Source organism: Brassica napus, chromosome A4 (genome assembly GCF_020379485.1).
Source record: "Brassica napus cultivar Da-Ae chromosome A4, Da-Ae, whole genome shotgun sequence".
In the NCBI taxonomy this organism is placed as follows: domain Eukaryota; kingdom Viridiplantae; phylum Streptophyta; class Magnoliopsida; order Brassicales; family Brassicaceae; genus Brassica; species Brassica napus.
In genome coordinates this window covers 17,601,476-17,617,492 of record NC_063437.1, presented here as the reverse complement: position 1 = coordinate 17,617,492, position 16,017 = coordinate 17,601,476, and the positions used below count along the sequence as shown (strand labels likewise).

Sequence of the window (16,017 nt, the reverse complement as noted above, 5' to 3'; positions counted from 1 at the left end):
TAGCAGAGCAAGGTTGTAAGCCTCCAGGTCCTTGAAGCCAAGTCCTCCGCATGTTTTTGGTTTACATAAGCTTTCCCAACTCTTCCAGTGCATCCCTCTCGAATCTTGTCTGTTTCTCCACCAAAACTCCGACATTAGGGCCATGATCTGCTTGATTGTGGTTTTTGGTAAGAGAAAGCATGCCATTGTGTAGGTAGGTAGGGCCATTACCACTGCTTTGAGGAGAACTTCCTTGCCTTCCGGAGATAAAAATTTTGTTTGCCAACCATGAACATGCTGACTCAAGTTTTCCTTAAGATAGCTGAGTATAGATACTTTTGATCCACTGAAAGTTTCTGGGAGACCCAAATATAGACCATCTCCTCCTACTGTTTCTATACCCAACTTCTGTAGAATTTCCTCTCTTCTGCCCTTTGGAATGTTTTTCCCAAAATACACACTGGATTTCTGATAATTGATCCTCTGCCCCGATGCCAAGCTGTAGATTTGAAGAATATGTGATATGCTCAAGCTCCTCTTCTGTTCCCTTACAGTACATCATACTATCATTAGCAAACAACAAGTGTGTAACTGGCGGAGCTCGTCTTGCCACTCTCAGGCCTGATATCTTCTTCGTTTCCTCTGCACGCTTCAGCATTTGTACTAGAACTTTCGTGCACATCACGAACAGGTATGGGGAGAGGGGGTCGCCCTGTCGCAGACCTCTTGTTGGAATTATTCTTCCAAAGGGTGACCCGTTTATCAGAACCTGATACCGTACTGACCTCACGCAGCTCATGATAAGGCCCTTCCACGCCTCTGAAAAGCCCATTGCTTTCATTGCTTTGTCCACAAATGCCCATTCGACTCAGTCATACGCTTTAGATATATCCGTCTTTATGGCAATGTATTCTGAAGATCATTTGTTATCTGAGCTTAGGGCATGAAGGAGTTCATGTGCGACGAGAATGTTGTCTGAGATGAGACGTCCTTCTACAAACGCTGCTTGTGTTTCAGAGATAATGTGAGGTAGTACACTCTTCATTCTTCTTGCCATCAGCTTGGATATGACTTTGTAAGCCACATTACATAAGCTGATGGGCTGGTATTCACACATTCTCTTAGCATTGAGCATTTTGGGGATCAAGCATATGCTGGTGTTGTTGATCTCTGCTTCAAGCTCTCCAGTTTGAAAGAACTTATGTACCATAGCCGTCACCTCCGTGCCACTAGTTTCCTAAAACTGTTGGAAGAAGTAGCCATTTAGCCCATCGGGTCCTGGACATTTGCTTGGATTAATGTCGAATACCGCTTTTTTCACCTCCTCCAGTCTCCAGAGAGACTGGCCTCATCAGATTGTTGTTCTGCTCAGGTGTGATTATCCCAGGCATCTCATTCCACTCTACTGAGTCTAGTCCTACGTCTTCCGATGAGAACAGAGACTTGAAGTATTTCTCTGCTACTCTTCCTAAGTCTCCATCTGCAAACCATTCCTTGCCTTCATCATCAACCAGGCTCTTGATACGGTTTTGTGCTCTTCTGTTCTTGGTGACTGCATGAAAGAACTTAGTGTTCCTGTCCCCTGATCTCAGCCAGTTGAGCCTGCTATTTTGCATCCAGAAAATCTTTTCATTGTAGTACTCTTCCGTAAGTTCTCTTCTAAGATTTTCCAGCTCCTCCTTCACAAAGCTCTCCTGCCTTGATGCTTCATCTATCCGATAGCTCAGCTCTTGGATCCTTAGGGCAGAATTTGGCTTCGCTTGTCTCTTCCACATGGATATAGCCTTCCTGCATACTGATATTCTCCCCATAAGACTCGCCTGTCCTGATCCATGTGATGTCCAGCTCTTCTCAACCGTCTCAACAAGCCCCTCTCTTCTCACCCATCTATGATCATATTTGAAGTTAGTATACTTCTTCCACTGATAAGAGAGAGAGACGCTCTCCGTACTTGCATTTCTTTTTTTGTGTGTCTTCTTGTCCAGCAAATAAAAGAAATCTTTAGCCAATGACACTGCTTTTTCTTTACTGTAACTTTGGTTTGATTTCTATGTCCCGGGATTTTCTTGAAGTTTCTCTTACTGAACCAAGCTGGTTCTTATATGATGTATTTACTTTTAGGTAGGGTTAGCTGGCTAGTCCGACCCGAATGGTTGCAAGTTTTAGTTTCTATTTAATATCTGAAGATCAAATCATGAAAAAAAAAGATAAATCATTACTCAAATTGGTTATGACAACAAAAAAAACCGCAAATAGGTTATTTATCACATATGTTATCGCTTAAACATGTTACTACATCAACTTTACCACTAAGGTAGGTTGTTGCTAAAGGTGATCAATCATGCTAAACCCGAGCTTGTAGGCTATATAGGTCAGATTTATATTATGTCCTTTGGTAGGCTGTACAAAATTGAACTATTGTTATACAACAAATAATTACATAAAATAAATGCTTAGAACCTATAATAATAATAAAAATTATGTAATAGTATTTCAGTAAGCCGGAAAGTACAGTGTCTTGACCGAACTGGTTTCTAGGGACCGCTTAATAGGTCACCAGGTTTACGACCCTGATCTCCTTCCTTATTATCAACACTTGCGGTGATGTTAGCCGGAGCAGACTCGATATCGCCCGCGGTTCTAGGTCGGGTTGTAGGCACTGGACCTGGCGTTTCACTCTTTTTCTTTGCATTCTTATGCCACATCTTTAATGCCTTTGACGTTTGCTCATCAAACACCGATCGCTTCATCGTTGATCCCATCTGAATAAAAACATTTAATCGCCACAGTAAGTAAAAGCTTAAACCAAACTTTCAAAGGAGGCAAAAGAATATATTAAATAAAACTTTGACATGCCTGAGTCACGAGAGCGTAGAGAGGAAGTGTGATGTAGCTACAAAGAAATTGTACTCCCACCCTGCATTAAGAAAAGTTTTAAATATGGTAGTTTTGATAAAATAGTGTTTCTTGTGGGTCAAGTAAACCAGAAAGGACTCACCCTAGAGCAACCCGAATGATTATGAGGTAGAAATGGTGATGAAAACAGGACCTTAATCCGAACTCATACTGCAAAAATGGAAGCAGAATAAGTGAACTAAACATATATCATCATGGGAAGAAGAGAGTTGTGTGTATATATTTACTTACCCATATCCAAAAGAAGTAGGTGATCTCAAAAGCATTCTGAACAATCAAGTAAGCTCATTAGAACATAGACAAAATACACACTTTTATCAATCGGCCAATTTTTATAACCCGTGAAAGTACCTGGAAGAGAATGAAATGGATGATATGGAGGACTAAAGCGGGACGAGCGAACCAGAAATGTCGGTCAGAGACATTGACTAGTGGCATCCCTTGTATCACTGCATGTCTCTCCTGAATCTCCAACGCCATGTCTGATATAATGGCCTGAAGCTTGGTTCCTATCGCTAATGTCAACTTCAAAGCATACACAATTTGTCAGTAAGCTCACAAACTTTCTCTATATTGTTCTTTTAATAGAAGCAAAAGCTACAAGGTAGAGACTGAGTCACTTACAACTGGAGGAACCATGGTAATCACAGCAGTAACATACCATCCTAAAACGTTAATACCAAAACAATGAGATTCTAAACCTTATACCGTACGTGTTGAATAATACTATACATGATATGAAAATGACGAACCGTGAACATCAACGAGTAAGAAGATCATTACAAAGGCCCATAGCGCAGGACTGGAGAGATTTTAAAATTGCATCAGAAAAACGATGAAGAAAGTTAATCTTAGTGTAAGAAGAATAAATGTTAAGAGGTTTTCTGAGTTACCTGATTCCCACCACTACCTTGAAGTCATCTTCTAATGACCTTTTGATGTATTTTTGAAAATTAAACTTCATACCCGGTGCCAAATGTACCTAAGTAACACACAAAATTTTGGAAACAAAACTAATCTCAGAGAAGTTGAAAGATCATTTGAAAATTGGTTTGCGTATTTTCAAAGAACTTACACTAATGAACCCATGACGCATCGTCAAGTAGTCAGATTTTCTTACGGATCTCAGCATCTGACGTAAGAAACACATCTGCAAGAAAAACAAAAATCATAAGAGGATTTTTTTTTCTCTTGCTTGAGACACAAGAAATGGAATAAAGAAGCTCAAAAATCATACAACGTAGAAGGAGAATCTGTTCCTCGCCCAAGTATTAACATGCTCTCGAACAAATGATGTTTCGTGTGTGAGCCTAAATCTAGAAGGATCTATAGATTACATTAATCAAAAACAAACTGTTAATAATTTAACCCAAAATAATTTTTTTTTAAAATTGTTAATACGTTTCTTAATGATATAGACCACATCTGAAATCATAATCACAAATCTAACCATCCATCATTTCATGATCATTTACGACCTCTTCCTCCCATACTTTCCATCCACGAATCTGCATGTACAAAAACACACAACAATGTCACCACCTTGATCAAACATTGTATTATATATATTTAAATTTACCTTTGCTCTTCCAAGCATCATGGTAATAGCACTATAAATGACATGAAACACAGCCAAGAAGAAGATAAAGATATGCACTTGGTGCAACGCGTTGAGTGATATAAGCGGCACATAGCCCTGAACAACAACAACAACATCAACATAGAGAAGCTTTGTAATAATAAGGCAAAGAGAGAGAGATGGGTGACCTTCTTGCACTCAGCAGGAGCACCTCCAGCCAAAACACGGCGATGAAGGGAGAGAAGATGCCTCTGCATGTGATCGGTGTCCTTTACCTTCTTAGTGTCACCAGATGGACCATCGTACGGACCACAGAAGGACATAGCGTTACCGTATTTTGACGCCACGCACAAGCTTGCGATGTAGTTTTGTCCGAATGTTAGTAGCAGCGAAATGAATCCCAAAACCATTAGTTCTGCCCAAAAAAAAAAGAAACAATAATAATAAAGCAATATCACATTTAACTCTAGGGTTTTCTTATTTCCTTGAGTTCCACGGTACCGTTTTTAATCTTTTGAAGAGCTTCGTATAAGGCTTTCTTTTTCTTTTTCTCGAACACCTGAGCAATGATCCATGTGGGGTGATGATGATAATTATAAGAAAAAAATGTAGAGCAAGTTCTCGGGGATCGTTTAGAGATTTAATTACCGATCCGACTTTGTGAATCATGAGCTCCAAGATGATAGAGATCAAGATGATAACGCCACAAACGGTAGAGACGGCCCATGTTGGGGTCTGATCAAGCTCTCTCGGGCCTTCTATACTGCCTCCTCCTCCTCCCATTTTTCTTTTATTATGTGTTTTACGATTATAAAAATTACAATTTTGTATTGCCAATAAACGGTGGGGAACATGCAGTCACGGAGGGGATATGTCTCCGTCGTGGTGATGGAGAATTGTTTTATTTATTTTTTTGTTTTTGGAAATTTTGCTTTGACGTTTGTTTATGGCTGGTTCCTAGGTTCTCTAATGGTTTTGAGTATCTGAAATTTAGGGGGAGATGAACGACTTGGCGCATTTCTGGGGAAAATTTCAAATTTATGATAAATAAATAAAAAATTAAAAACAATTAAAAAGGCAAAAGAACGCCGTTGCCGGGGATCGAACCCGGGTCACCCGCGTGACAGGCGGGAATACTTACCACTATACTACAACGACTTTGATGTTCTGGTAACTAAAACACCATATACTATTTATTAAATAGACACTATCTAACATAGACATTATTATTTTTTTTGTGAACATAGACACTATTAGTCACTTGATCAAAAAAAAAAAAAGACACTACTAGTCTACTACATTCAAATTATATAGCTGAGCTTACTGATGTCTTTAGACTTCGAGAGAAATAAGAAACTTTAATTAAAAAAAAGTTTAGTCACCTAAAGACTACAAATGATTCTACTGGAATCTAGTAGATACATGTCTCTGCAGCTGAGAATCACTAGGCATAAACACTGGAAGCTGCCCTCCTCTCTGTGATCTAACTTGTTGGAAATAACCAGTTAAGGGAGTTCCTCTGACCCTTCTGCTACCATCACTCCCAGAAGAAGAAACACTGTTGAGACGTTCATTACCAGCAAGAGAACCTCCTCCTCCAAAAGTAGCCAACTCTGTTCCTGGAGTCTGAAGAGAAGAAGATACAAACCTGCCAGCTTCCGGATCCCAAACCACTGAACTCTCATCGCTTGTAGACATGTTTCTCCTAGCTGCTGCAGCAGCAATGACAACGTTCCTCCTTTCTTCCTCGTTTAATGGTGACTCGTTGGCTGATGATGACATGTACATTGGGTTGATGTGGTCTCTTGTCAAACTAGTGTTTTTGGTCTGATAGCTACTTGCGGGGCTGCTTCTCCCGCTTGCGTTGCTGCTGGTTTTGTGAGGGTGTTGTCGAGAAGCTAATGGAAGAAGCACTGATGAGGATGCACGCGCTTTAGCAGCTGCTTTAGACGCTTCGTTTGAGTCGAGTTTCGCTAGCTTCCATGGGTTGATCCTTACTTGTTGACGCTGAGGTGGCTTCTTGTCTGGATCTATGGTGGAACGTACAGTTCCAGGCTGCTCCAGATGCTGGATCACATCATCCTGACAAAAAGAGAGAGTAAACAAATGAAGAAAGTGAAAAAAGATAAATAAGATTGTAGTTTTTAATTACATTTTGATCCATGAATATGTTTGGAGGAGTGCACAAGGAGGCGCCACGGTACTGAATGCTCAATCCGAGAGAGCTTCTTCCACTCGCGGCTGTGACAGCTGAGCTTGCAGGTGAAGGTGGCTGGCTATACTCGTCTCCCGCATCTATAGACGGTCCAGGCGGCTCGCTTTGTGCTCTCACAGCAACAACATATTCATATGTTGTGATTCCCTGCAGCCACCAAAGTAATATAACAATCCTCACCTTCATGTCTTTATGTGTAGTGATTAAACATGATGCAAAAGAAACAAATTACAAAACCTTTCGGATTAAAATTATGTGGAAGAAGAAAAGCTCCCCAAGTGGAACTATAGCCAGAAACGAGAGAGCTGTACAAACAATCTGCAGAATAAGAAGAAAGCAAACTCAAGTTGGAAACTAAAAAATTGATAGAAGATAGAACAGAACCAACATTATCTTTACCACAATAGCAGCAAATGGAGGACGGGAGAAGCCAAGTCCAAGCTTCTCGGTTATGAGATGTTCCATTGCCTTTTGCTCCACAAAACATCGGACAAAGACAGTAACACCAACTCCAAATTCAACTAAAAGCTGTTGTCATTATTGGCAAGGTCATTAGATGTTATCTAATGAGATAACCATAATCAATCTTGAAGTGAAAACATACCCAGAAGAAGCTTGCAGCCATAAGACACACAAAGCTGATGTAGTTCTTCTGCCCCACACAGTTATTCAGCCACTAAGGCAAAAGATAGTACTTGACATATTAGTTAAAATGCTTAAGTTTGATAATAAAACTAAGTTTTAAAACTGCATACCCGGCAATGATGATCAAACCCATCAACACATTTGCCACAACTTCTACAATGCTTGCTAAATTTACGCACCTTCAAAAAAAAAATGTAGTGTTACGCAATGAGAAAGGTTTTTAACAGAAGCAAGTATACTTATATACCTCAGCATTGCACAAAGAACAGAACAAAGCTTCTTCTTGCTCCCCTGGTTCCTCCTGATGTGTATCTCTACGGCAATCTTGTATTACTAAACAACCACAAATGAATCTTCCCACAGCATTACAGCACCCCGAGCCGTGTCTAGTATACGGCACACCATTCTCTGCAACATTAACATCACTCTAAGCAAAGAACAAAAATTACCACACAGCATCATTGATTACGCACTAACCAGGCGCGTAGTTACTGGTCTGTGACTTATGAGCTGGAGTGTTAACAGCCTCCACAAAGATCCCAGGATCTGCAGGGTCTATACCAGTGCATCGGATGTACAGCACAAAAACCGAAAACGCCTAGGCAAAAGAGAGAGATCAGAGTTGTGAGAGGTATACAACAAGCTTGGTGTAAAACAATGTTATTACCAAGAATGAGTAGACACCAAAGGCGATGTACTGATAGAGTATCTTCCCGAGAAACGGAGCAAAGAAGGCATAGTATGCGATAGTTAGCAAGAAGAACACAGTTATGGCCACAACCTGCACATCAACAGAATCGAAATTCAATACAACGGCTCTCAAAAATGCACAACAAGTATATATATATATATATGTATGTATTGAAGTCAATAGTCACAAGAAAATTAACTCTCACATACAAACAAAACTATTCGATGTCATTTTCACGACAAAGGAACAAACTTTACACAAGATTAAGACAAAGGGAACTTTTTCACAATCGTTCAAACCAAAGTCAAAAGAGATCTCTTTACAAATGTTATAACCTGAAATGTGTGAGCTGGAAGTTGCCATCCATGTCTTCTCGCCATTGCAGTAACCCAAAAAAACCACTGAGATCACTCGAAAGAGGAAAAAAAAAGAAAAATCTGAATTTGAAAAAGAGAGTGATTGTGGATGTTGTTGTTTTGCTTTCCCCTAAAATCAGCAAGCTACTGTAACGTCATTTAATGTGTTGGGGGATGACCCGAGTTTAGTGAGCAGGTATTAAAGTCGACCCGTGAAGTGGAAATTTCAAAGAACTTTTGAATGTTTTTATTTTGGCCAGAATCTGTCGGTCAAAGAATGTCTCTCGGGGAAGTAGTCACAAGCTGTTAGAGAACAAATGAATGATTAAAAAAATTATTAATGGATTTGGATTAGTCTCTCTAATCCCTTTTATTTTTTAATTAGATTATTTTTTAACCACGCATATACATTATGCAACCCAGTTTGTTTGTTTTAGCCATTTTTAATTGTTTATCACAAAAATAGTCCAAAATTGGTTATTTATTTAACTAAATGACTAGATTTTGATCCGCGCTTTTAAAACGCGGGTTTATTTTTGTTTTTTTTTCAATTGACAAATATTTAGTAAATGTCACATTTTCATATATTTGTGCTTTATTTTATAAAAGACTTAAAATTTTTATCTTTATTTATCGTATTTCATTTTAAATGACTATTTATGTTTAAAAAATTAAACTTTATTTTTTTAATGAATTAAGTTGGTATAACTCTGATAAATTAATTTTATTATGTGGTTAATATTTTAATTAAAAAAATTATATACTTTTAATAAAGATTTATACTTTTCAATAAAAAAATTCAATTATTTTTATGAATGCTTAAATTATATTAAAAAAGAAAAAAATAATAATTAAGAATAGTTGAAAAAAAATTATTTGAACTTTGACTCAATGGTCCAAATAAAAAAAAAAAGTGAGAATTGAATCTGATTTTTAAATAGGTCCAAATAGCCCAAGAGAGATTTGATGTGGGCTGGATCCGAAAATAATGACCCAATATAGATGTGTTATTAATATTACTTGATTGCCCTTAATGAAACATACAATGTTAAGTAAAATAAAGAACAGACTAAGATAATTATGACAATAGGATCCTGCTTTAATAGTATAGATGTATTTGTAATATTTGTTTTTTTTTCTGGTTCAAAGTTGAAATAGGAAACAAATCGAAAATATAGGTAAGTTCTGATTTTCACTCTTATTTATTTAATGATGTTTGTTTCAACTTTTTGGTAGGGATCTTTTCTGTTCTATTTCTTTTTCTAGGTTCAATTTCAGTCTAGTTGATTTTTTTATCCCACATTCTGACTCTTATTTTGGTTTGTAATGGATCAGTTTCTCACGGGTCTGTTTTGTCTCTGTTTGATCACAGTTATGCTCTTGTGTTTTTTGGCTCTGTTTGGTCATGAACATGCATATATATGATGAGTATGGCTTGTAATGATCACTTCTTATGCTTATGAACCCGTACACTGACAAGAGAGGAATCGGACAACTTTAGAAACTCCAAGCCTATTCACTTGGTTAGCTGTTTTTACTACTGTACTAGGAATGAATTTCAGCTACTTTTAGCTGCCGGATGGTTACCTGACATAGTTAGGACCTCTGCCTTTCTTAAAGAGTCCTAAGCCTCTTCTTCTTCATTGTTAAAGTTGTCTTCATCACACATCAGTGGGGCTTTTTGTTAAAAGTTAAAACCAATCTTGTTTTGATGTTTGTAATCAGAAAAAGTTTTACATCACAGTTAAACCTTTTGAAGATGGAGAAATTTTATATAATAAAAGAAGATCTACATTACTGATATTCCAATTTCTAAACAACTCAAGGTTCTGAAAATCAACACGAACACACAGAACATGTTAAGTTATTAAATTCATTTTGTCTGGACAGACAACTAAAGAAAGCCTAAACTAAAGATAAGAATCATCATCATCATCATCATTCTAGTTATAGGTATCTTTAGGCTACTACTTCCAGGACATTGAAAGGTTGTTGCTGTTGTTGTTGTAGGGTCCTCCTGCGCTCTGGTGAAGAGGGCTTCCATGTCCTCCACAAGATGACTCACTCATTCCCCCACGAGCCTGCTGGCTATTCGGAGTCGTCAGTACATGACTTGGAGCCACACGGGGTAATGCCGGACTTGCTAGCTCCATTTGTCCCACGTGTTCTTTTTGCCCGTCTGGTATGAAACTCCCAACAACAATCTGTTATTCGAGACCAAAATGTTATTATCCTTACATTGTTCAATTTGTATTAGAAGAAGGGAGATGTTACCTGAACAGGTGATGCTGCTATAAGAAGACCAGCTACACAACCACCTAAGACATTACCATCCGGAGCCGACAAGGACACACTTAGACCTCCCGTCCTGCTTCTGTGACCATTGTTCTCCAGCAGAAGGAACGAGCCCGATAAAGACAGAATCTCAAATCTCCCCTGGTTTTTAAGCAAGAGGTCAGAGACAAAGAAACATAAGAAATTGGTAAAGCCTAGTCTTAATACCTCATATGTAACGGTTCCACCGGATGTAGCGGCCTGGCGAAGAGTCACGTTGGAGATAGCTCCATTAGCAGACAAGACGCACACAGCTCGTGGTCCGTTCTGAGAAAACGCCATTATCTTTGATGATACATCCTGTTCCAAATCATTAAACAAACGTCAGCATTTATCCATGTGCAAACACAGCTACACAGACGCACAACATCATCGTTCTCAACGCAACAGAACCCTGATCAAGTTCAACGGTCTCTTGTTCACCAATAATGTTTTCACCTTAAACACAGTCTATACATTCACATGATTTAGAGACCTTAATAAGTTAAAGAGTTTAAGACAAGACATATTAGTAAATAAAGAAATACAAGAAGCTAGAAGAAGAAGATAAAGAGACAGACCTCTCCAGTGTTCACGGTAAGAACATGAGGCGTGAATCCCACTCCTGTCGACCCTGAAACAAGTTACACAGCTACAGTGAGCAGCCATGGAAAGATGGTTGAACAAGATACGTTAAGGGGCATAAAAGTAATTTGAAAAGGAGATTCTCGAGGTCCATTGTTTACCAGATTCACACCATTAATACTATATTCTAATAGATAACAGCCGACAGAGAAGATCCAAACCCACCAAAAGATTCCAATAAAAGAAAAATGTATATAAAAATTTACCTAAAGCTTGAAGCTTTGGCCTGTTGCTAGACCCAGAAGGCCGTCCTCTCATCCTCTTAACACTAGGCGAGGCTCCTCCACCTCCGCCGTCGCCACCACTAGGTTGGCTAACGGTGTAAGAAGGAGGTCCGGGAACAAAACCCAGCGACGCCTCGCCGCTGCCCGGTTCGTACTTCCTCGGTCTGCCTCTTCTCTTCTTCACACGCTGCTCGCTTCCCATCACAGGCACGTTCATGTTCAAGCCGCCGGGTGAGTTGTGTTGGTACTGCTGCGGTGAAGAGTCTGAGCTCATGGGCTTGTAGACAGCGGTTCTGTCGGCGCCGGTGAAGGACAGCTGCATGTTCTGAGAGTTTTGCTGAGGCTGCGGAGGAGGAGGAGGTTGATTGTGTTGTTGGTGGTGGAGACTCATAGTGAATGGCATTGGCTCTCTGTTCGCCGCCGTTAAGCCCGTCTCAGATCCGGACATGGTTCCGTCACTATCAGACAAACAAAAAAAGGAAGCCCTTTTAGCAGAAACTTCACCACAACTGAAGCTCTCAAGTGAAGACTGTAGATGGAGAAAGTTCGAAACTTTAACACTAAACCCTAATCAAACTACTAACCCGAGAAGGAGAGAAAGATTCGAACTTTTTGACAATTCGGAATTCGAAAAGATTTGATTTTTTAGATCTCTAAAACAAAAAAAAAAAACTTTGGAATTTCCGAATTACAGTTGAGATTAAAATAATAAACTTTAAAATATTAACAGAGGATTAATTATTTTCCTTCAGAAAGTCAGATAACATTAAAAAAAAAATTGAAAGAAAGAAAACTTACGACAACTGCGGAAATTCAGGGAACGAAGCAAAGAAGATTCCCTCCCCTTCCCTGCCTACAATTATTAGGGTTTTATTATATTTTACTTTCCAAGCAGGAAAATATATAATGAGTTTCCTTTGAGGATTAAATAGGGATTTTCGCGTTGCTCAAAAAAAAAAAAGGGATTTTCGCAATTCTTAATATTTTAGTCTATACTATTAAGTTAACTATGTAACTATTTTACCAAAAGTAAAACTATGTAAATATTTTACCAAAAATAAAACTATGGAATTATTTCCTTTCTCTTCTTTTTCGGGAATTAAAATGTAAAGACTAAAGAATAAGAAAACATATTTTAGTAAATTATCTTCTAAAATATAGTATAAGTAAATTTTAGTTTTCATTCAGTGAAGTTTTATCTAATTTTTATTTCTATATAAATTTTCTTCAAATGATAGATATAACTTAGTGTTTTTACTGAGGATGGACAAAATTTGATGTATTTTCTTATTCAATTTCTGTATGTTCTTCTATTATTCTCGGTTTCAAATTTTTGATTTATATAAGATGCATTTTGCATGATATAAAATTCAAATTTTTATGCTCCTTTTCATCATGTATGATATATATGATACTCATATGCTAATGCCTACACCACTCATCCATTAAACTGTTTGTCATACTTCTTAAAGAACGTAGGGATAGATCCACCACACTTCTTATGATGAAAAATAAAACAATCACGTTAAATAATATTCTAGTGCAGCTCAGTACTGTTCGGTTCATTTTGCTACTAGGAATGTTAATAAGTAAACTACAAAGTACAAACACAGGAAGAGATCACAGTTCGAAACTCAAAAGTGCATTCTAACTTCTAACACTCTGCTCTATCTTCGGCTTTCCTGGATCTTCTTGTGTGGAAGAAGATGTTCAACTGATCAGTGAAAAGTAGATTCTTCATGTCCTCCAACTGTTTCCGGCTTCTCTCCATTTCCAAATCCAATTTCTCGAAATGTACAATCCTATCTCTAATCTTCATCATCTGTTAACCAACATCAATCAAACTTAGGCATAATCATTAAAAAAATGTTTAACGGGAAGTTGGGGATTGTTATTACTGACCTCTACTTCTACAATCTCTCTGATGGCTCCTTCTACCTCTTTCTCCTCCTTCTCAATCAGAGATTTAGCTTCAGCCACAGCTCTCTCTGAGTCGTTACCGTTGATCTCTGCGTACCAGAAAACAAAGTGTCACTAGTGTTGACAAGAGACAGAAATAGACTACAATTATGTTAGCTATAATCCGTGATACCTTGTCCGTTTGGGTCTCCACCAGCGCTTTTGCCAGCTTCGTGGTCTATATCAGATAGAGCTGTCACTGCAGCTCGTGCTGCTGCTTCTGCAACTTTTGTGCCAGCCAAAGCTGAAAGAAAAGCAGCCTGGAGAAGACATGATAGGAAGAATCTCATTCAGAGACGGCCAATGGACCATAACAATTGAGATAAAATACAAGTAACATGTACAACATTACAGAAGTTCAAGAACTTAAATGTCTATAGGCTCTTAGAAAGAGACATTTACATAAGTCATGGAACAGCGCAGTGACTATTCTTCAGCAGCCTAACGACAGAACCGATTAAATTGTTAAGCTATACTTTGTCATAAAAAAAGTTTTAAACTATCATGCATAATGGACATTTCACACATATAAGACTAACATATATATAGAGAGTGAACTCAGATAATAGAACTGTAGTGAACAACATCAAACCTGAGCCATAATTGGGTTGCTTGCATCTGCAAGAGGAGTCAACTTCATCCTCTTATTATCGGGAGAAGACGAACCATCTTTAACTCTTCCTTCAGACTCATGATCAGCAGAGCCCTTGATCTGATCAAACGTCTCCAAAGCATCCTCAGAGTCAGAGTCCTTCGCAAACTGTTCCCCGAACGGAAGCTTGACAAACTGAGAAACACAATCCTTCTCGGTCCTACCAGTAACATGCGACGCAACCTTCTTCCAGTCATCTCCATAGTGCATAACAGCTTCCAGCAGCAGCAGAGTCTCCTTCTCAGACCACCCCGTCTTCCACTCCTCGCTAAGCTCAACACGCTTAAACTCCGAGGAGTTAATACCAACACGATAGTTACCACGAACATAACATCTCGCACACAATGTCAACTCATACTGCAAAGAAACAAAAAACGTACTTAGTTTCATAATGCCATCATCATCATCATTATCATCATCAAAATCAACCACTTAGTTTCAAAATCATCATCATCAACATCAACCACTTAGTTTCAAAATGCCATCACCATCATCATTATCACCATCATTATCATCATCAACATCATCAAAACCAACTAATTAGTTTCAAAATGCATCATCATCATCATCAGATCAGATCATCAACTACTTAGTTTCTTAATGAAATCATCATCATCATCATCATCAACATCAACTACTTAGTTTCTTAATGAAATCATCATCATCATCAACATCAACTACTTAATTTCAAAATGCCATCATCATCAGCATCATCAATTCATCATCATCATCATCAAGAAGAAAGAATCAAAACCTTTTCAGAGGCGAAACAAGCAACGCTGCAAACAGATTTGCATCCATTACAGATCCTCTTAGCAGATTCTTTAACCGTCGAGGGAGGCTCAGAAGCAACGGCCTCCTTATCGTCCCACTTGAGAGGCTTAGCAGAGGCGGAGCTAGAGTAGTTGATAAGCCCCCACGAGTCTACGAAATCAAACACCCGGCGAATAGAGACAACATCCCCCACGAGAGTCCTCCTAACGTCGGTGAAGCTAATCTTGTTAGGGTGTTCGTCTCTGTACTGCTTGATAATCGAGTTCCTCAAGTAGAGGTAAACCCTAGGATTCTTCGAGGAGGACCTCGAATCGAAGAACTCCGGGAGGGAGCGGGTTTCGCATTCGTTGATCTCGGTCCATGAAAACCAACCTAACCGGCTCAAATTCATTAGAAAACAAGTGGATAATAATAAACCGGAGGTTATGAGGCGTAGGGGGACTTACGGGAGTAGCTAGGTATGTAGATGCGATCGGTATCGGAAGAGGAAGGAGGCGGTTGGAGGGAGTTCGAAGATGGGGAGATTTCCGACGGAGCTTCGGGTATGATTGGACGAGAGGGAGTAACGGGGGGAATTTCGCTGGATCCGCCGGGTATTGGAGCGTTCGTGGCCATGAGTGTTCGACACAAAGTAAGGTCACTTCGCCGGAGAAGAAAGAGAGGAATCAAGAGAGTTAAAAAAAAAAGAATTGATTTATCGAGTGCAAGCTAATTAAGTCCGAAAGCTAAACGGGTCCAGGTCTGGGTCCTGGTTTAGCATCCAGGTCTGAGCCTCAAGCGGGATCCGGTTCCGTGTCCGGTCTAGGTAAACCGTAAACGTGGTATTATTGAATTTTTTCTTTTTTTTTTCTTTTTGATCAAAGTTCTCACATATGTTCCGTTCAAGAGAATAACAATAAAATATTGAAATAAACAGTAAAATTTTAAAATAAAGTTATTGTAAGAATAGACAATAGAAAGTTTTGTTTATATTTGTATATAATTTATATATACACTAATTACTAATTTATGATTTTAACTGAGTCACATATTAACTTAAGTTTTTTAAAATATTATTATTTTATTATAT

The 16,017-nt window shown here is 38.6% G+C and overlaps 4 protein-coding genes and 1 non-coding gene across 5 annotated transcripts; all 5 read right to left on the bottom strand.

The window, feature by feature from the left end:
* Positions 1-2,368: 2,368 nt before the first annotated feature.
* Positions 2,369-5,421, bottom strand: LOC106450151 (MLO-like protein 5). Its single transcript, XM_048778433.1, has 15 exons — positions 5,123-5,421; positions 4,976-5,033; positions 4,663-4,889; positions 4,475-4,591; positions 4,346-4,403; positions 4,133-4,221; positions 3,971-4,045; positions 3,789-3,877; positions 3,648-3,697; positions 3,520-3,560; positions 3,247-3,420; positions 3,127-3,162; positions 2,978-3,045; positions 2,836-2,896; positions 2,369-2,741 (listed from the first exon to the last, which is right to left on the bottom strand). Exons 1-15 carry the CDS (start codon positions 5,255-5,257, stop codon positions 2,514-2,516), a joined length of 1,506 nt encoding a protein of 501 aa, XP_048634390.1. The 5' UTR covers positions 5,258-5,421; the 3' UTR covers positions 2,369-2,513.
* A 139-nt stretch (positions 5,422-5,560) lies between these two features.
* Positions 5,561-5,632, bottom strand: TRNAD-GUC. The gene has a single exon. It is a non-coding gene; the product is annotated as a tRNA-Asp (tRNA).
* A 180-nt stretch (positions 5,633-5,812) lies between these two features.
* On the bottom strand, positions 5,813-8,646 carry LOC106450149 (protein S-acyltransferase 21-like). Its single transcript, XM_013891805.3, has 10 exons — positions 8,361-8,646; positions 8,002-8,115; positions 7,812-7,932; positions 7,582-7,742; positions 7,445-7,513; positions 7,294-7,365; positions 7,089-7,217; positions 6,927-7,007; positions 6,627-6,836; positions 5,813-6,556 (listed from the first exon to the last, which is right to left on the bottom strand). Exons 1-10 carry the CDS (start codon positions 8,403-8,405, stop codon positions 5,876-5,878), a joined length of 1,683 nt encoding a protein of 560 aa, XP_013747259.2. The 5' UTR covers positions 8,406-8,646; the 3' UTR covers positions 5,813-5,875.
* Positions 8,647-10,125: 1,479 nt separating this feature from the next.
* On the bottom strand, positions 10,126-12,484 carry LOC106447188 (AT-hook motif nuclear-localized protein 10-like). Its single transcript, XM_013889060.3, has 6 exons — positions 12,362-12,484; positions 11,546-12,021; positions 11,276-11,328; positions 10,884-11,015; positions 10,656-10,817; positions 10,126-10,585 (listed from the first exon to the last, which is right to left on the bottom strand). Exons 2-6 carry the CDS (start codon positions 12,009-12,011, stop codon positions 10,349-10,351), a joined length of 1,050 nt encoding a protein of 349 aa, XP_013744514.2. The 5' UTR covers positions 12,012-12,021; positions 12,362-12,484; the 3' UTR covers positions 10,126-10,348.
* Positions 12,485-13,065: 581 nt separating this feature from the next.
* LOC125608282 (SWI/SNF complex subunit SWI3B-like) lies at positions 13,066-15,660 on the bottom strand. Its single transcript, XM_048778432.1, has 6 exons — positions 15,395-15,660; positions 14,929-15,320; positions 14,115-14,531; positions 13,656-13,782; positions 13,466-13,572; positions 13,066-13,385 (listed from the first exon to the last, which is right to left on the bottom strand). The coding sequence occupies exons 1-6, from the start codon at positions 15,561-15,563 to the stop codon at positions 13,218-13,220; spliced, it is 1,380 nt and encodes a 459-aa protein (XP_048634389.1). The 5' UTR covers positions 15,564-15,660; the 3' UTR covers positions 13,066-13,217.
* Between the last annotated feature and the right edge of the window lie 357 nt (positions 15,661-16,017).

Bases quoted from the DNA above. Each gene is read 5' to 3' on its own strand.
- LOC106450151 (XM_048778433.1), bottom strand. From the start codon at position 5,257: ATGGGAGGAGGAGGAGGCAGTATAGAAGGCCCGAGAGAGCTTGATCAG. The intron at 4,404-4,474 runs GTAAATTTAAAT...TTGTACATGCAG, and splicing joins TGATGCTTGGAAGAGCAAAG to ATTCGTGGATGGAAAGTATG. The intron at 3,878-3,970 runs GTAAGTTCTTTG...TGTGTTACTTAG, and splicing joins TGCGTCATGGGTTCATTAGT to GTACATTTGGCACCGGGTAT.
- LOC106450149 (XM_013891805.3), bottom strand. From the start codon at position 8,405: ATGGCGAGAAGACATGGATGGCAACTTCCAGCTCACACATTTCAG. The intron at 7,743-7,811 runs GTTAGTGCGTAA...TTAATGTTGCAG, and splicing joins GACCAGTAACTACGCGCCTG to AGAATGGTGTGCCGTATACT. The intron at 6,557-6,626 runs GTAATTAAAAAC...TCTTTTTGTCAG, and splicing joins ACATATTCATGGATCAAAAT to GATGATGTGATCCAGCATCT.
- LOC106447188 (XM_013889060.3), bottom strand. From the start codon at position 12,011: ATGTCCGGATCTGAGACGGGCTTAACGGCGGCGAACAGAGAGCCAATG. The intron at 11,329-11,545 runs GTAAATTTTTAT...AACTTGTTTCAG, and splicing joins GCCAAAGCTTCAAGCTTTAG to GGTCGACAGGAGTGGGATTC. The intron at 10,586-10,655 runs GTAACATCTCCC...CTCGAATAACAG, and splicing joins TAGCAGCATCACCTGTTCAG to ATTGTTGTTGGGAGTTTCAT.
- LOC125608282 (XM_048778432.1), bottom strand. From the start codon at position 15,563: ATGGCCACGAACGCTCCAATACCCGGCGGATCCAGCGAAATTCCCCCC. The intron at 14,532-14,928 runs GTTTTGATTCTT...GTTTCTTTGCAG, and splicing joins CTTGTTTCGCCTCTGAAAAG to TATGAGTTGACATTGTGTGC. The intron at 13,573-13,655 runs GTATCACGGATT...TCTGGTACGCAG, and splicing joins TGGAGACCCAAACGGACAAG to AGATCAACGGTAACGACTCA.